The following is a 20,550-nucleotide window of genomic DNA, read 5'->3' as shown; positions in this document are numbered from 1 at the left end:
TGGTGGTATGGCAGTAGAGGTTGAACCTTCCCACTAATATTCCATTACATTTTGTTGCTGTGTGACAGATGGCAGCAGAGGGGCAGTCTGACAGAATGGCCTCTGACACAGAAGCGTGTATGAAGCAAAGGTGTGGAACTGAATCCCGCTGTGCAGAAAAAATGGCACTTATTGACATTCATTGACTTGCTGAATGTTTATGGAGACCAAACAGTGGATGTAAGCACAGTGAGGCAGTGGGTGGTGTATTTCAGCAGTGGTGACAGCGATGTGAAAGACAAGCCACAGTCTGGATTGCCAAGTACAGCTGTCATACTACAAAATGAAGAGTGTCTCAATCAGTTCATCTACATGAAGTGGCTAATGGTGGTGACTATGTTGAAAAATAGTGCTTTGTAGCTGAGAATTTTCTCTGTCAAACAGTGTGATCGTGCTTTCTGTATCTGTTGTAGTTCCCATGAAATAGATAGGAGGCATTACTTTTGGAGAGACCTATGTATGCACAACTGTTGCCGAACCCTTGGAGACAGCTGACTCACCATATTCCACTTTTAGTTTTGAGACCGCAGATACGTTTCTACAATGCTTTTCTCTACAACGTGAGCACTCCCAGTTCACAGAGCCCAGTCTATTTTCTCCGGACCCAACCAGGATCCAGAAAGCAGACTGAGTCCCCTTGTGAGCTCAGCCTAGAAGATATTCTCCCAGTGAATCTTACACACATGGACACGGTTTCAACAGAATAATATCTCCTTCAAAACATCAGTGTAAATGAATGTGCAAGATCAGTGCAACCTCCTGATGCACTCTGGGGTTATGCTCAGCTTGACTGGTGTTTTGGTCATTCTCATTAATTCCCCAACCAGAAGCATATAATTCAATTCCAGCTTTTCTGCACAATTATTTCAGGAATCTTCATGACAAAACAATCTTTGCTTGTGACCACAGCATGCTATGAAACATCAGACCCCTTGAACTTCAGGTTTCTTGAAGGCAGAATATGAACAACTGGATCAGAAATGGTCACTAGGAAAAGCACTGGCCCATTATTAAAATAGTCAGGGGAGGTTGCTAGAACTGGGACAGCACTTTGCTATCATCAGCATCACAAGCAACTGAAATTGACAATCTGTGTTCCCCTGAGAGGAACACATGCCACAACACAGCATACGAGGAAACAGTTTCTCCTCTTTATATCTCTCTCACAGATGGATATACTTATGTATATAAAGAGACAGGCATATCCACATACATTTTTTTAAGTATGGGTGCTAAAACATAGAGATGTTCTAGGCACGTACACACTCTGCAATCTATGAAGATTTGGGACTGAAGCCATTGTTGTTATGAGTCTGTGGAAGCAATGGTGGCTTACAACAAGCTGGAATTTAGTACCAGGTTGTGAATACATCATTAATACTTCAAATGGCACATGCAGGTAAATTTGCACACACAACACCTGAAAATACTTGTGGAGAAAATGTAAACTCTTAGCTTGCAGCCTTGCAATAAATGTTAAAAGGAGCACAACAGAAGGATTTCCAAGTCAAGAGCTCATAGGTGATTCATTCCTGCTCAGTGTTGATGAAGGGAATGTTATCTTGGAGTACTCCAGTGTGCCTGGGTTCTTAGTATTTGTGGGAGGGAAGCAGTGGGATGCTATGTGCTGCTCTTGATATTGTGACCTCATAAAAACTATGTAAAGCACAATGACTGTTTATCAGGGAAAGGACATTTAATGTTTTCTTACTTTTGACAGTGTAATTCTCTTATTAAGAGAACTCATAAGAGGAGATAAGTTTGCTTTTCATGCATGCCATTGTCAGTGGCTTGTTTTAATAGTAAGTTAGAATAAGAAAAAAACTAACATTGGCATTTTGGGACTTAATATACATACTTTTCTTCAATTGTTCTGAAGTCATCTTTGCTATAAGGTTGTTTGTGTGAAATATGCGTATCCTTGCCAGAAGCAAGACCTGTTTTACACAAGGCCCCATGCAATCACTCATCATTGCTACATGGACAGCCATTAGCCCCCTTCCTTCCCATCTCCCAACAATGACAATCAGAGATCACAGAACAAAAGGACTGGGTGAGCAGCCAAATAACAGTAACAAAAAGGACATCATGCAGAGCATCAGAGTGAGCAAGTGATACTGAGGAGGACATCCATTCCTGGGGGCACATTATGATGGGTCATGGACTCTCAATGAGTAAGTAGATTCCTTGCATTGCTGAAGGAAATGCAAGGAACAACAGCAACTAAAAAAAAGGAGGGGGAAATGCAGCTGAATTAATTTCTTCCATTTCAGGCAAAGGTGAAGTCATCATAACAGATACAATAAAAAAAATTCTTCTTCAGGAAAAACTTGACCAAGGCAGAGAACAAGAAGGATGTTCTAACAGCTACCATGATCTACTTAGCTTAGTATGTCAGGGTTTAAGATGCCATAGGGTAGATGCTCATGCTCTGGTATTACAGCCGACTGACAGCACCGTTCTCTTGCCAATTAAAAGCCAAAGACTTGCCTTCATTTTAAAAGCAAGTATGCTGCTCTCAAGTCAATTTGATAATTCCTACAAGCATTTTAAAAGAACTACCTCTGTGGCAAGCGTGCCTTTCTTAGCATGACGTTTCTGAATGAGGTTTTGTGCATTGTTGTGATATGTTTTCAGACTCCCAAAATGAAGAAGGAGCCCTTCCCATAACCTAGGTAACCAGATTCCCTGGTAACATTTCTTTTACCTTCCATTTGCTTTCAAGAAAAGGAATCTTTTTGCAGGGACCCAAAAGACTTCACTTTGCAAATTACGTGAAACTTAAAGACTCCAGGACTGCGTATGTAACAAGAATGGAACTAGACCAGCTTGACCATTTGTGCATATAGATTAAAAATAACTGTATAATCACTTTACAATTGGCAGTTTTTCTGGCATGATTATTGGGAAAGGCTGTCCACCACAGCAATAAATACTCACTGTTTACGGTACCTGCTAGTGCATTAATATTATTCAGTCCAACAGTGGCTCCAGCCAGTCCTTGGAGAGTACCCAAAGAAGTCAAAGAATTCATGGCTGCACCAGCTGTGGAATTAGCAGTTGATGCAGCCACTAAAAGAAAAGAAAAACAGAAGGCAAAATTAAGGCCATATTTTTGTTACGTTAGTTGATCAAAAAACAACTTACAGTAACACCAAGTGGAACAACAAAGCTACTTGCAAGAAAGAGAGAAAAAATATCAGACCAATAGACTAACCTTGCTCAAAATGTTTCTGCTATGATTGTTCATGGAAAGAGTTGATGAGCCTTGAACTGCAAAATCTGGATCATAAAATTTAGCACCGTGCTATTTGCAAACATAATACAGAAACAGTAAGATGGAGATCAGTCACTTTTTCAAAAGTTTGTCAACCAGGCAAGCATCTCAGGGTGGTCAGCTACCCAGCTGAGATATTGCCACTTTTTAAACATCAATGCTGAAAAAATAAAATTCCTTGTAGTAATTTTGTCATACAACAGATTTTTGTAGCAGGCCCTTCAAGTAAAATTTAAAATATTCTGTGAGACACTACTCTCCAGTTATGGCTACAGGGCACTGTATAAACACTATTTGAATACCCGAAGTTTACAAAAAGAAGAATTACATGTCAAACACAAAAAGTGACTACTTATTGCAGGCTTTTAGTCTGGTCTACTCTTCAGTCTGGTCTAGTTGTGTACATGCATGCCATAGATGATACTATATACTTCTACCAACGCTCTGCCAGAAGGAGAGCTGAGGCTCAGATAGATAAAAGGTCTTTGCTGCTATGATGTTGAGACAATGCTGAAGGTGGGAGAGAGATGAATCCATCTCAACTGTATGCTTTGGTAGAGAAGAATACTCAATTTCTTGTCATAGGAAATAAGGCACCTTAGAAATGTCTATCATTTAGGGTCACAGAATCACAGAATCACAGAATTGTAGGGGTTGGAAGGTACCTCTAGAGATCATCAAGTCCAACCCCTCTGCAAAGCAGGCCCCCTACAGCAGGCTGCACAGGTAGGCATCCAGGAGGGTCTTCAATATCTCTAGAGAAGAAGAATCCACAACCTCCCTGGGCAGCCTGTTCCAGTGCTCTGTCACCCTCACTGTTAAGAAGTTCCTTAGCATATTGGTGTGGAACTTCCTATGCTCAAGTTTATGGCCATTTCCCCTTGTCCTGTCTCCACAGACCGCTGAAAAGAGGTTTGCCATGTCCCTTTGACTCCCACACTTAAGATATTTATAAACTTTAATAAGATCACATCTGAGTCTTCTTTTCTCAAGGCTGAACAGACCCAGTTCGCTCAGACTTTCTTCACAGGGGAGATGCTCCACGCCCTTTATCATCCTTGTGACCCTTTGCTGGATTCTCTCCTGGAGATCCCTATCTTTTTTGTACCGGGGAGCCCAGAACTGGATATAGTACTCCAGGTGAGGCCTGACCAGGACAGAGTAGAAGGGGAGGATCACCTTCCTCGACCTGCTGTCCACGCTCCTTTTAATGCACCCCAGGATGCCACTGGTCTTCTTGGCCACCAGGGCACACTGCTGGCTCATGGCCAACCTGTCATCTGCCAGGACCCCCAGGTCCCTCTCTGCAGAGCTCCTCTCCAGCAGGTCATGCCCCAACATGTACTGATACATGTGGTTATTCCTTCCCAGGTGCAAGACTCAACATTTGCTTTTGTTAAACCTCATCTGGTTTACTGATGCCCAGAAAGATCCCATCCAGGATAGGTGGGATGAATTAGAAAAGTGTACTTCATCTGTAGAGGGGCCTTGAATAGCCTGTGTGAATTAAAAAATTAACTCACAGATATGTAAAGTTTTATCAGATAAATTATACATAAAAGTTGCGGAAGCAATTAAGTTTTTAGCTCGTCTCTAGAGCCCTATGTTAGTGCACCAATCACAAAGACTTCTTTTCTTCTTTAAAAATTGCACTCTGTTCTGAGAAGCGAACATTCAAAGTCAGTGCTTTGTTGATACTCTACTGGAGGCACATCATGTCTACACCATGTTTTTTTGCTTCTACCCATTACATAGCTGTGAAATGGTTAAAATCACTTCTATCTTGATGCTCTTTTGGGTTGTTTAACACATCATATTACGCAGTGAATCCTCAAGAAAGTGGAGTATCTACAGTTTGCAGCATCCAGGAAGGAAAAAGAAGTTGAGGCTAATTTTTCTAACTCTGTGGGTAAATTTCAAAGGCCTAATCTACAAAGAAGTCATCTTTACAACCTCAAGACTCGCCAAAAACAAGCCTTCCCTCCATGGGCCTCAAAGCCCAAAGGACTCTCTTGATGCAGGTGAGATTTCCTGACTCTGGAGCATTCCCTGTCCCTACTTCCACCACATCTGGAATATTCACCTGAATAATTTTATATGTTGCAGACAGAAGCAGCTTGGTTAATCAATCACCTTCTGCAAAGCAATAAGCCAATAATGTCTTTGATTAAAAAGATGTAATCCAAGAAACAAGTAAAAAACCACTTTTGTCAGATAATGTGAACACCAGCAGAGAAGAGAGAGAAAAAATCAAAGTGAATGAATGTCAGTGAATTCCCTGTGACCAATACATCTCTGTGTTTCTGTTCATATTCATTATCAGATCATTTAAATGAAGCACTTAAGCCTCAAATCTGAAGGATCTGATTGGTTATGACTGAGCTGAATTCCATCCACTTCTGTTTCAGAGAATTATATTACTCTTTTCTCTTGAGGAAACACATATATTTAAGAAATGAGAGAAATGGGGGCTAGCAAATTGTTTGCCTGAAAATTACATTAAAGCTCTTGGGGGCAAATAACTCTTGTGAGTGAGAGCCATACGCTTATGGATTGTCAACACATCTGTTGGAGAAGGCAGAAAAATCTGATTAAATCCTCTTGTGTAGCCCACAAAGCTCATCGTGGTGGTTCTTAACAGGCTCACTGCTCAAACACGTGCTTTGGGGATGGCCAATATCAGGGGCCAACATTTATTTTTTTCTTTTATTCTTTTCAAGTTTCTCTATTCCATCAGACAAACACAGAGCAGGTGCCTCAGCGATTCTCCCATTTGAAGTTGCAATGCAGATTATCTAGCTTGCCTAAATAATGACTTGGCACACAATCAATGTAAAATACTAGTTGGAGCATTGAAGAACTTCAGAAATCAGCACTTTGTTGTTGTGGCTATTTCCTCTGCTTAGCAGCTATCTGTCTCACAGATCCATTGGGACAATGTTTTTTTCCTCTTTGGCTTACTATTTCTTTGAGGAAGAAGGAACTGAACAAATTGTGTGGTTTCCATTATCTTATTGAACATGAGCTGAACAGAAATAAAAGGAGCTCCATTCATTAGGGCACTTGTAAGAGATGGATCCAGCAACTCGTTGGATGAGATATCCTGGGAGACTCCACACCTTCTCCTCTTTTACTGAATCCTGTGCATATGAAATGAAGACAGTGATAAGCTAAGACATTATTATGAATGGGACCAAGACTTAGAGAGAGCTGAAAATCTGTCAAAAAATGCTGCAAAAAATCAATAGCTGAAGTAATGGTATTCCTTGTCCTCAAAAAACTTACAGGGAGATGAAAAGAAATTTTAAGACTTTGAAAGTCTTACAAGAGACATGTGGAGACTTAGGCCAGCTGAAAGTTTTTACCTTATGAACTCCCAGAATATATTGAAAATCATCCAAAGACAAGGACTATGCCTTTCCTGTCTTTTGCCCTTTTCTAGTTTCTTTCAACTAAAAGTTTTAACGTCTACTGAACCAAAGGGGAAAAAAAAGAAAAATTACATGCCTCGTGGTAATGGTAGATGATTGCACTATTTTGGGGGAACCTGTATATTTCCTTCATGTCAGCAAAGCTCCTGGGCTCCCAGAACTTGCTCAGAGTAATGGCAAAGGAAGTATTATGCACTGCTGGAACAGCGTTATTCTATATTTATGGCTTTTAGTTTTCCACATGACAAACATAGATTGGATACCTACAGAATTTATAAATTCATTTTTACCAGGCTCTCCTGGCACCATGTAAATTAAAGGAAAACATTCCACAACTCTCTCCATCCTCAAAACCAGCACACAGCTGCTTTGAACCGAATCACTTCATAGTGGTGCTTAATTAACAGTAGGCATCTCTCTCCGGCAACACAGACAGCTTGATGTACGGAGCTGTAATGCTGCCAGGAATCACCCTCTTTGTGCTACTGGTGCACCAATATTAAGTGCAACAGTGAGGAAAATCAAAACACACAAAAAGTGCAAAACACAGAATACCCTGAGTTGGAAGGGACCCATAAGGATCATCAAGTCTAACTCCTATGACTTAGGCTTCTGGAGTCTCTCTGTATGGCACACCTTTCTTCCACAACATATGGTATATTATTTTTCTCTTTGTACTGGCAATTTTATAATTGCCTCCTTAAACCTCTATATGGCGGGGTGATGTTCCTCAGGCTGCGTGAATTAGCTGATACTGAAGTTAGGGGGAGAGATTCAGCCTGATGATTATACAATGGCTGCATATACAATAGGCAGAGAAGAACAGAGCTGCTTTTTATCTGCTGCACCTACCACTCCCTAACAATTTTAAGCCCTGGATAAACATCAGAACACCACAGATAAGATTTTGTCTGCTCAAAGGAACTTCTTCCTCTCTAACATCAGTCCCTGGAATAAGCTGACAGCTTTCTCAAAGAGACTGTTGCTCAATCAGAGAACCGTTGCTGTTGCAAGAGTTCAGGCAAGATGCTCACCTTAACTCCAACTAACCTTAAAAATCTATTAATATGTGAAAATAATATCACAGCTTTGGACAAAGGTCAGCAAAGACTTGCAAGAATAAAGAATTGTCCTGTGACCTGTAGAAAAATCTGCTTTGTTTCCTGCAGATGTGCTGTGTGCTGGACACCTGTTGCCTCCTCCATCTAGGACACATACGGAGACTTTACAGAACATTTTAGCATCTGCAACCATGAAGGGTAAGGTTCAAAATGTATATTTAACTATAAGAGACTAAAGTTGCTTCTTCACTGATCCCTCTATTCCCACATTTCTGAGTCAGCCTCATAACTATCTGCCTCTTTTTTCTTCCAAACTACTCAACTTCAATTTAGGAAATAGCCAGACACTTCCAAATAATATAAATAATATTATTAAGAAGTTGAGAAATAGAGAAGAGCACGCTGCAGCTCTCCCTCATGACATTGCCAAATCCCTTCCAAACCCAGCAATTTGATCTCCTCCTAAATGAAATTTTTTTATGAGCTTCATTATAAATAAAGAAACTTGGCCTTTGATTAACATATTATTTAACACAGCTCTCTTTGATACAGTGAACATATTTTGAGTTGGAGTGAATGTTGTACACAGTAAAGATATTTGTGTTTAATTATCACTGTTGTTTTCGTGGAGATCTTTAAGGCTGGATGTATCTGGTATTTTCATCTATTCTCAACATTTTAATTTCTGCATTTAAGAGATTATAGCAACTTTTAAGTCAGAGATTCTTATACAAAAAGTTTAAGTGAGCAATGAGACATTTCCCTTTTTATTTAAACAGTATTTCAACACAATTCCTAAAAAGTAAGCCAACCTAGAAAAACAGGCAGTACTAACACATAAACTTTTGGCCATTCTGTTGGCAAGCTTAAATCTACAGAGTCACAATGATTTACATCTGGATTCGCATCAGCTGGAAAACTAGGTTCAGGATAACAGCATCTAGGAAAGTCAATGATATGGAAATATTTTTTTGGCTTTGCAGCGCACATTGTGGATGGGATTAATTTCTCCACCTTTGGCAGTCTCACAGTTAGTTTAAGCTAGTCTAGCCAGAAGTGTTGTTTTGGACTGTCTCTCAGATAAAGAGACATCTAACTTCAGTGCCCTACCTTTGGATTTCTACATCAGGATGAGCTGAATTGTGTTCTGGATATAGCCCTGTTTCCACTGATTCATACTGTGACCACAGACCACAGACACAGATAGACAGAGGTAGACATAGGCCTTACAGATGGATCACATGATGGGGGATGGATCCTGCCCTTCCTGATCTGTAAGGGGTCTGCTTTTGTCTTGCATGCAGAGCTGGTGCCAATCTGTGAAAATGTAGCTAAATCACATCTTGAGCTCACAGAATTGTCTGATGCTGGGCAATCCTGAACCAATGTGCAGAGGGTGTGCACGTTTCTGTAAAGCACACCTAGACAGCAGAGACTTATGCAGTGTTACAGTACAGGTCATACAAAGTAGGATGGCCTCACATGACAGCATGCACAATGAGCTAAACTACTAGATGCTGTCGATGCCTCCCCCAGTTCTGCCTCGGACATCTTGTGCTAACTTGGATGAACCACTATGGTTACTTTTGTTTTTGTTTTGTTTTGTCTTTTTGCAAGACAGGGTTGATTCTGCTGCTTCCCACTTGCTGGCTTGTTTTATAGAAGGCTACATCTTTGAGGTGCAGGTATATTTCTATCATGCGTATTTATTCTCTGTGTTTCAGACCTAGGAATGGCCTTGACAAGACTTCTAGCTATATTAAGGTAAGAAAACCAGAGACCTACGTTCAGCTGTAGTACACAGTTCATGCAGTACAGACTTGCAGTAGAGAGTTGGGTAAATCCCTCATCCCCTCATCCACATCTCTGAGCCAACATACAAAATCCTGTTCTCCAACAGAGGAGACCAAGAAAGCTGTCCAGGCACCTGATGGAACAGAATACTATAGGAAGACATCCTCTCACTGCTGCTCTGAATAGAAGGATCTATTTAAATCACACATGTAATGGCATGATTTAGCAAAGAGATGGTTTAAAGTGTGTGTTAGATCCCATTCTTTCTTTAATTTACTTGGTAAATATCTGAGAGATGACTTCTCAGCAAAGCCATATTCCACAAATAAAAGGGCTTCTAGGAAACTCCATACGGTGTTTGCAAACTTAGCACTATTTTCTGGGTCGTGATATCCACGAGGCTGTGCACTCCCTTCATTCCTCTTTGCCTTGTCCTGTTTCCTTTCTTGTCTTCCAGCAGACTGTCTGAAAATGATACATGGACACGCTGCCAGTGTGTCTTATCAGAAGACACGTTTCAAAGATTTTAAGTGAAGTTTCTTTTTGGAAACATTATTTTGGTTTCAGGGCAGGACTACAAGAGAGAACAGGCAAAGAAAATAACAGAATCATACAATGGCTTGGGTTGGAAGGGATCATAATGATCCAACTCCCTGCTGTGGGCAGGGAGGCAAAAAAAAAGAAGCCAGGCTTCCTCTCTTTCCCTACATGGAGGGTTACTGTAGACCTTCACCCACTTCACCCATGAGAAGAGTCAATACTGCTGCAGCAGAATTAGCTTTCTGGTGCTGCAAGGCTTCAGGGCAGCTCCAAAACTGGCTTAACTACATTAGCACTTCCCAAATAGCGATTCACAACAATAACCATGTCGGCCCTATTGACAGCTTTCTTTTAGGCAGCTCTGTTACACTCCACAACTGCTTGTCACTACCTAATGCATGGCACAACAGGAAGCCCAACATTTACTTTGCTATCAGTGACCTGCAAATCTGTTTTCTGTTCACATCCTGCTTAGTCAGTTGTAGAGGATGTGCATATGTTAAAAAGCAAAGCACATCACTCAGCTTTGAAACATAACTTCGTTCTTGTTGTTTTACTTAATGGAGAGTTAAAATAATTCAGCACTGGAAGTACTTTGCTCCAGTTAAGATGATACAGCAGTGTGCCAGGGATCAATACTACTGAAAAATGTAAGGTTAAGCATCTCTGTGACTCTAAGCATGAGAAGCTGCAGAGAACACATGCTTTCTTTCGAGAGAGTCTCCTGTCAAATGTATACTGGCATTTTTTTGAATCTAGAATCCTCTTTCTTGTTGTGAATTAGGCTGCCTTTCTAATTTCCTGCTGCCCTCCCAAGCCCACTGGCTCGAAGGATTAAATAAAATGGATCTGCCTTAATCAGCTCCTGACTAAAGGGCTGACATTCAAAGGAACTCATAGAGGCAGAGTTGGCCAACGTGTACCTTATGAAAGTCTCTTTGCATGAAAGTACAAATTCAAATTCCTGCACCTGAGGAGGAGCAATGTGTTTCAATGACACAAGCTGAGGATGGATGGGCTGGGAGGAGCTCTGCTGTAAAGGGCCTAATGGTTCTGATGGGAGGTGACCCCAAGCCAGCAGTGTGCTCTGGGAGGTAAGAATGTCAACAGTGTCCTGGGCTGAATGGAAAGGAGCAGAGACAAGAGATCCAGGTGATTTTTCTCCTTTACTCAGCACTTGTTAGATCTTATCTAAGAACTACATCTCGTTTTGTGCTCCTCACTGCAAGAAAAATGTTGATCAGCTGGATGGAGCTCAGTGGGAGACCACCAAGGCGGTCAAGGACTGGAGTACTCATCCTGCAGGGAGATGCCCAGTGGAGGTGGGCCGGTTCATGCTGAAGAGATGGCTTCAGGGGGATGTAACAGCAGCACCTCTGCACCTATGATGTGCAGGAATCTGGTGCTGGGTTGTTCAAAGCAGTGTATGGCAGGAGGACAAAAGGTAAATTGAAATAAGAGAGGTTCAGTCTGGATATAAGGAAAAACCTTTTCTATGTGAAGTTTGTCATGCACTGGAGCAGATTACCCAGACTGACCAGTTTGTGTTGTTGGAGGTTTTCAAGTCCTGAGTAAATCAAGCTCTGAGCAACTTGATCTGACCTCACACTTGACCCTGTTTTGAGCTGGGGCTGGACAATAGACCTCCTCAAGGACCTCCCAACCTCCATTATCCTATGATCCTAAAAAACAACAGCGTAGCAGAGAAGCAGAAAAAGTCAAGTTATAGTGAAGCAGAATGAAAGAAAGATGAAAAATGAATGTGGGTTGTGAGAAAACTGAACAGAAGATCTGGCTTCTGTTTATAGGTCTGTTTACAGGCACAGAGGGTAAGACTGAACATGCCACTTAACTCTTTGCTGTGTTTATGATTCTGGTCTGCCTCAAGTATTTCATATGTAAACTTTCCAGGGCTAGATCTACATCTAACAAGAGGAGGTCTTGACCTTGCACAATTCCTATGCATTTTAGATTCATTTTAGTCTCCTTTTGATTTAGCAGTGTGCAACAGAAAATAAAATTGTAGTAAAAAAATGCAAAGAATGGATTTTAAAAAACTATGAAAAGAGAATACATGCAGTAAGAAAAGAAAATCAAAATTATTCTATTTCTAACATCTCCCCAGTCACTAACACAGAAGAGGTAAATGGTAAGAGTTGGGGACAAATGGAAAAGAAATATTAACTCTAAGAAAAAAATCTCTAATTTTAGCAAGTTGAATTTAAAATCTTCTGTTTACTACCCAAAATCACTTGGGTAAACAGAATATTCTTTGTCCCTTTGTTAGTACAAGAGGGATAATAAAGCTAACAGACAACACTGGATTTAAAGATAATCAGATTAAGGCTGTGTTTTCTTTTTCCTTTCTAAGCTTTAGTTGCAAAAACCAATGATGTTTGCAAAGATGTCATGCAAACTTTATCTAAACAAGATGAACACCTGCTAGCCTGAGTGAAAGCCCAAGGATACTGGTCACAGTTTAGTTGTGTTTGACAAAGTCTATGCAAAGCTTCCAACTTTGTTCTGATCTACAGCATCTTATTTTGGTCGTGGTACTCTTTTAAACATATAAAAAGGGCACTCAGCTGTAGGAGTTCCTGATGTAGCAGTGAATCAATACCACCAATCTGGTGTTATGCAGGATTCTGGCTGGAGTTGATCTTAGGTGTTTAAGGTCAGTCCACTCTTCACATAGCTCTAATGATAACGGGGCTGGTTTAAGGAGCTGGAAGCCATAAAGTTCAATCCTAAATGTGACTTAGATGTCTCCAATGGAAAAACGAAAACTGAAGTATAGGGATGATGGAGCTTATGAAATGAGCATTATAAACATGGGTGTGGGGGAGACTTGGGAAGTCAGTCACACTGCCCATGTGACACTGCTCTCAGGAATGTGCAGTTACATTTCTGTCTGAAATGAGCACACTCTAAGGGCTCTGACTGCATAAGGAACATTTTAAAGAGGAAGAATAATTAAGCGATGACAGAAGCATCATCATTATTAGATAATCACAACCCAGGGGCATTAACAAACGTTGAGTGTCTCTAATCCCATGGGGTCTAATTATTCTGTGATAATAACCACACCTCCAAGTTTTAATTTATTCTTGTGGAGAATGAGGGGGGGAATAGGAGAAAAGGGGGCATTTTAATATTTTTGCTGAAAGAAGATGCAGTTGGCCTTTCAAAAGGGCTCATCAGTATTCTAATCTAACTAGTGTGTTGTGATTGGCATTAAATTGTCTGCCCTTTATGGTGATCTCCAACCAATCTGAGTATTCATCCTTGTACAAACTGGTGGCCTGCCAGTCACTAACACAGCTCCATCATGCACCCGCTCTGCTTCTCAAGGCAATTTTTGGCAAAGAAGAAGTGGATTTTCCTATCTGGGAGGTTAATTCTCCACAAAGTTCTCTGACAAACACACTGCCCATGGCGTGGAGGGATGAGTAGAAACTTGATCATTTGCTGCTATCTGGAAGTGCTGTCTAACGTGTCAAAAAGGAAGATTCTAGTAAGTTTAAGTGCTCTGCTTGTGCTTGGAAAGAATAAAATAAAAGTGACAGATGCACTCCAGGGACAGAGAACCAGAAAAGCAAGAGAGGAAAAAAGAGTTGGCAGAAATGAGAATGACAATATAGAGAGACATATACCAATATCACAGCCTTGCCTGAATAAGTCAGTGTCCCTCTATTTCTTCATTACTCACAGGTGAGCAATCCCTACGAAAGATTATCTGTGACTTCTCAGGATACAGGAAAAGAGAAACACTACTGAGTAATGGAGGAAGGGAGAACAGCAGCCTCTCAACACCCAATCACATCTGTGCGTCTCTGGCACGCATGTGCAAGTGAGACTAAGCAGGAAAGAGGAGAAGGAAAGAGTCTTTCCCCATGGCGATCCTTTTGGCTGAAGGTGACTTTCTGAGACCAGCTTTATATTTCACAATGTCCTGTGAGTGCATGCTCATATACAAGAAAAAAGAAACAAAACCAACCCAAACAAAGAGGTGAGCTAATTCATTCAAATTCTTTGCAAAGACAGAAGAAGCTAAGTAGAGACTTCAGTTAGACTCCTCAGTCCATACTCTTCAGTAGTACTTCCAGGGCTGCTGAGGGCTAAAGAGCTCTCTGAGCTTGGGACAAGTGAAAATCAGGGTCACTTATGTTAATCATGATGTCATGTTAAAGCCTTGTGTCACAATTCTGATTGTCTTTAAATTACCAAGAACCTTACACAACTCTACAAAGAAGGAGAAGAAAACAGAGCATACAAAGGCACTAAAAGTATGGCAGACAAAGCTATCAGATGGCTATTTTTGTAGTCGGCTATTTTTCTGTTCCATAAGATTCCTACAGACCTGTCTATCCAACAGAAGCCCATTATTTTTGGAAGCAAGGGATTACTTATTGGGCCTACCTATGTGAATCTATGCTGTTGTGTTTAAGGGTTCATCTTCCTTTGACAATATAAAGATGGAAGAAGAGAGTAAAAAGCAAGTTAATATTTTGAGCCAGTTCCACACTGATGCTTCTGTCTTGTTGAAATGTATTATTTGATGAAGACACATGTTTTTACTTCACAAACAGCAAAGGCCATTAGTAAGGCAGTCAAGGGCTTAATTTATTTGGTTTCAAAAGCATGCAGTTGTTGGAGATGCTTGTGTTTGGCCAGTGCATAAAATAAATCAGTGGCTCCATATTCAGTTAACTAGATCTTTTCAGATAAAGTAAAATAACATTCACAAATTTCAGTTCCCCTTGTATTCCACAATCTGTCCTGCTTCAAGAAAACAGGCCATGAGTAGCTTGGACTTATGCACAATTTGCTAGGGTTGCAGGAGCAGTGCTGGTAGTAGTAAATGTTAAATATTTGAAAGCTCCACCAGTCATGTGAGTTTTGAAGATTTGGATTGTTTCCTGAATACTGTGAACTCCAACATTTTCTTGGCTTCGACTTCTTGTAAGATATACAGCATGTAAACTCACATATCTACCTGTGTAGCCAAGCTGATAGTATCGTGTTTCTTTAGTAGAAAATAGCCCTGAATGAGCTTGAAATAATACTTCGAACAAAAGGAGAAAAACAGGCTTTTTACAAAGTGGGATTCTTGCGGCCTGAAATAAATACTAAGAGTTGGGTAGAGAGACACTTTCAAAATATAATGTATTACAAAGTATTATTTGTATATTGCAAGCAAAGTAAATCCAAAAATGTGCTTAGGCAATGGATTTAATACTTTAGGAAGATGATAATGTACTAATGTTTAAAAAACAAACATGTCTCCTGTTGAATTAGATCCTACTAATCCATGGTTTAGTACTGTACACTGTTTCCTAAAAAGAGCTCCAAAGAATTAACCAGCAAAATTATTTGCTGAAAAATATGCATGTGTATCTATCCTTCAACTTTGGAGATCACGCCATTCTAAGGAAAGAGACGGTTATTTTTCTGTGCCCCAAATTCCTAAAATATTAATGTTTATTCTGAAAAAGAGTCAAGGAGATTTTCAAAACTGTCTCCTCCTGAAGTTGTCCGGCAGCCTCACACTTCTTCACTGACAGGTTCTGCCCACTCTACACTCAGCTGTTTAATAACTGAACTTCCCCAAGATCCCTTAGGCTGAATTAATATACTCCTGCCTAGAAACCTCTTTGCAGGGAGAATATACAATGACCTGATACATTTTACAGGACAAATCTGCAAACAGGTCATTCTGGTTAATCGATTGCCAGCCTGCTGCCACCTGCATCCTTCAGGTTCGTTGTTCCAAATGAGGAGCCAGGGAGAAACATCGCTGTTCCAGGGATGCTTCATGAGAATTAATCACCCTTTTCCTCTCCTTTTACTGCAGTGAGACTCTGGAATATTTTCAACACAATTCACACTCTTTTTAGGTATTTTAGATGTTTTGAAACATCATTAAAAATACAAATATAGGTCAAAAATTCATGCCCAGTTCCCTGGTTTTGGCTCTAATATGTATGCTTGGATCCCTACTTAAGGGTGACTTAATTAGCAGATGGACTTAGCACCAGTGTATCTCTGCAAGGAAGATCATCATCTCTGGGCGCTAAGAGCAGTCACAATCATCCATTTATTTAGGAGCCTTAACACAAAGTAGGCAGAGCTGGTTCACATACAACAGTTTGGTGATATACTTCCTCCATCACAGACAGCAATCTTCCTGAACCATGCAGTCAAGTGATGGGCACTGGCTGGTTGGCATGCCAGGGCAACATTTTATTCTCTGGCTTCCTTGCAAATATATAATTTGTAGTAAAAAAATGGTGCTGAGATCAGGGTTAAGATGCTGGACTGCTCTGTTTCAGAGCATTAAGATAATGGTGCTAATTATATAACTATATTTAAATGTAAAATTGAAAATCAGATACTTGTGTTGTTTAAGCAGCGATTCACCTGAGGCATCCATTTGGTAGGTACACTGTATAAGTAAACCTTTATTTAAGATATGTGTTACATTTAGCAACTTTTTTTTATCCTAGAAATAATTAACATTATGAGAGCTAAGTTTCCTATGTACTTCAAATCAAACAAAGCTTATTTTAAATGATTTTATAACAATGGAACCTGCATTAATTCCACATGAAATGGTACAAAAATAATCCATTTGTACTACAGTATAAGGAGTGCCATTCTGCATTTTAAACCGATCATTTCCAACATGAAACATCTAGTCCAATTCATTCTTTAGCAAACTGTCAGACCTTCCTCCACACCTACTGGCAGGGTTATTTTTGGATCACCCTGGAAGCAAATCACAGCTATCTCAGTGGGTGTACTGGCCTCTAACAAAATGTCACGGTGGCAGACTTGCACTGCTGATTGGAGAAAAATGTATTGTACTGAAGTGAACAAAAAGGGAATCTTCTAAGAATGATTATTTGAACACTCTCCACTGCTTCTCAGCTGAAGCATCTTGTATATTCTATAAAATCGCTAACATTTCGACAGTTGTGTTCACAACATGAATACCTTCAACTAACAAAGACAAGCTTTATGCCATATTAGGGGGTAGAAAAAATAATGAACCATGGATGTTAACTGCAAGTTATAATTCTTGGCTTTTAGCAGGGGGAAAAGTTGAACCAATTCTTCCAGGACAGACACTAATGGTAATATATTTTTTTTCTCTTTTTTTCAGTTTATTCTGTGCTTCAGAGTTCCTTTTTTAGGGGGAAGGCTACAGTATTTCATGTCAGCATCTATCTGAAATTGAGTATTTTTACACTTTTTATGTTAGGAGGGCTTTTTCCAACATAAGACCTAATAGGTGAATTCTGATAGAATGTGGCAAAAGCTGGGCTTGATTTTAAGAGGTTGTTAAAGAAAAAAGTCCTTCTTTCTACACTGACAGTATTTTTTGCACAGATTTCCTTTTAGGTTTACAAAGCAGATAAACCTGAAGAGTTTTGTTACTGAAGCATGAATAGCTAGTTCAGCTGTGTGAATAAATAATAGTTTAGAGAATCAAATAATCATGAAAATGTCATGGAAAATCAAGGCCCCTAAGTCTGCGACTGAATTAGCTTCTAGTTTAGCAATTCCTCCACAGCTCAGAAGTTATACTGAGTATGTTTATGCAGATAAATTTGGATGTATAATTAGATGTTTTGTCTCTTCATTTGCACATAGAAGAGCTTCCCTACTGGCTATTGAAAAACAGTTATGCGTGAATTTTAAGAAATAGAATTGAAACAGGCCCACAGAAGCAGTGGAATATCCATCTCTTGAGATGTTCAATCCTTAGCTAGACATAGACATCCCCAACCTGCTCTACATGGTTCTGGATTGAGCAGGAGCCTAGAGCAGAGAGCTTGGGAAGAGATCCTTCCAACCTGTGTGATTTTGTGACTTTCATGCCATGACATTTAACAATAAGAATCTGTGCAGTGGTGGAAAGTTGTAAGATGAAAAAATAAGTTGGCATCTGAAACCCAACTTCCACATGTTTCCTTTTTAGGGTGCAACATTTTCTTCTGCTGTTGCTTAATTCTAGTTTGCAAAAAGATTGCAGGAAATTTTTTATAGTACCAACGTTGTATTATCCATGAAAGCCAGAAAAAAAACAAACACTGTGAAAATTAGGGTAATGGGTCAAGTAAAGCAAAGTAAATGTCAGAGTGTTAGAGAGAGATACTTTGATCCTGAGTTCATATGTTCACCTTTGCAGTAGCAGCCCCTCTGTGGCCTTTGTGCTAGTCAGAGTTTCTGCAGGATGTGGCAAGGATATGCGCTGGAGGAGAGGACAGAGTTCTTAACACTCAGCTGAGATTTGTCCTGCCCAAATTAAGTGCCAGTATCTACACCTGACGTAGTTCCTCCAAACTCCCTCCTGAGGTAATGAGAAATACAAACTTCTGGGACGAAGCCAAGGGGAAGTTGAGACAAACTGGCTCCAACAACATCCACGGCTCCATGGAGTTGGGTAGAAGCTACCCCAAGGCCATACCGTTACATTAAGAAATACTACAGGCACTGGCCTTTAAAATAAGAAAATATTCTAAGTAAGTGAGTGAAATGAAAAGAAATTGAAGAATTAATTAACCAAATAGAGGTGATTAAAGTAAATAAAGGAAACAATTATCATATCAAAATAAAAGACAAGGAAGATGATTAAATGAGTCTTCAAAAGACCCGTGAGAAACTCATGAAAGACATAATATGCATTTACCTGGTTTTTATCCTTTCATGATTTCATTTTCATTTTTATTCACTACCATCTGATAATTGCAAGAAACAGTTACTTTAACCATGGGCAATTTAAACCATTTTAATTTTTTTTTCCAGGGCCAAGAGACAAAAGAACCTATTTATTGCCTGAGGGGATTTTTACTAAAATGAAAGCTTAATCTTTTATGTTTTTTTAAGCAAAGGCTTTTAAAAAATCATTTCTAACAATGCTGTAGGGAGAGACTTCCATGGGTATGCAAAATTGAAATTATAAATTTACAATTATAAAAAAATTAATAGTTTGGGGGATTGCATTGTCTCTGTTCTTTCTGAATGAATAGTGTTTCAAGCTTAAGAGAAAGTATTTAGTACATGAAGGAGAATGAGTGTCCTTAGACTCTGTGGCGGTCAAAGCTTTTTAGTAAGTATACAGCACATATGAGAGAAAGATCACTGGAATTTAATTTGTTTGGAAATATGTGAACCTTGAAGAAAGAGTTTCATACAATTGGAACAATCATTATTAGATAGTTAATATTTTTCTTGTGAGTACATTGCAGTTAGAAGTCAGCAGCAAAACTTGACATGCTCAAATATCAGACACCATGCTGGTTTCTCACCTCCTGGCCTGTTTTTCTGTGTCACCAATGCATCAAAGTTGGTCTGACCTCCATCCTTAAAAGTCTGATGCCTTGGAGGTTGCTAATCTTGCCTATGTAAACTTAAGCTGCAAGATGAACTTGAACGGAAGTAACAACAATCTGGGGTTCTTAGACATAAACAAAGGACAAAACAAGAGCTTGGGTGGTCCTGTGTGGGGCCAGGCGTTGGACTCAATGATCCTTATGAGTCCCTCCCAACACGGGCTATTCTATGATTCTGTGATTCTAAGTTTTGGTCGAAGACAGATTCAAGAGAGATTTTCAGGAGGGATATAGTTACACATGGGTAAAAATGTGGATGTGATTTATGATGTGGCTGGCATAGTTTAAGGCATATTAGAAGTATGTGCTCAAGTCCATTACTGTTCAGAGTAGGATTTTGGCTTTAACAGCACCAAGGAAATGATTAAATTTAAGCATGTACCTTAACACTCTCCTAAATTTGGGTAGTTTGCTGAACTGAGAAATATTAATTTAATACATTATCTGGAGAGACACAAACATTTCTTCCTGGGCTTTGTGCGGGCTTTGAAATCAGACAAAATAATTTGCACTTATGAAACACAACAAACTGAAGTGTTCTATTAAAAGAAAACTAGAACAAAAACATATCCTCAAGGCCTCCAAACATTCACACGCTGAGAGGCACATTTAAATGTTTTCTGCCAACATATTTCAAATTCTAATGGAAATACTTTGAGCTACTATGAAAAGCTTTATTGAACTAAATTCATTTCATAAACAGCAGAGAAGAACCACTGAAGATATTACTTAGGTTTAAAAAATACTTAATAGGGTGGAGAATGTGGAACCAAGTAAGAAAGCTCAAACTGAAGGCCATTTTATCAGGGGTTGTTTTTAGGCTGGTTGTGCAATAGAAACAGGTTAAGGAACCTATTAGATATGGACTTTCTCTTTGGTATGCCAACCTGTGTATAAGACTGTCTATAAGAAGCAATTGTCATTCTGAATACACCATTTCAGAGGTTAAACGTTCAGGATTTTTTGAAAATATCACATCTTTAAAGTGTGAGCCAGAATCATTAATCTCT

The 20,550-nt window shown here is 39.6% G+C and overlaps 1 protein-coding gene across 1 annotated transcript in view; it reads right to left on the bottom strand.

Moving 5' to 3' along the window:
- CELF2 (CUGBP Elav-like family member 2) overlaps nt 1-20,550 on the bottom strand; it is a gene marked incomplete at its 5' end in the record, with an annotated part of 370,631 nt that overhangs the window by 17,782 nt on the left and 332,299 nt on the right. Inside the window, 1 exon segment of the mRNA XM_021384356.1 lies at nt 2,980-3,111. Coding sequence (XP_021240031.1) covers nt 2,980-3,111 — 132 coding nt within the window.

Source organism: Numida meleagris, chromosome 1 (assembly GCF_002078875.1).
Source record: "Numida meleagris isolate 19003 breed g44 Domestic line chromosome 1, NumMel1.0, whole genome shotgun sequence".
In the NCBI taxonomy this organism is placed as follows: Eukaryota; Metazoa; Chordata; class Aves; order Galliformes; family Numididae; genus Numida; species Numida meleagris.
Note: the sequence above shows the minus strand (reverse complement) of the source record. Positions and strands in the feature narration are given on the sequence as shown.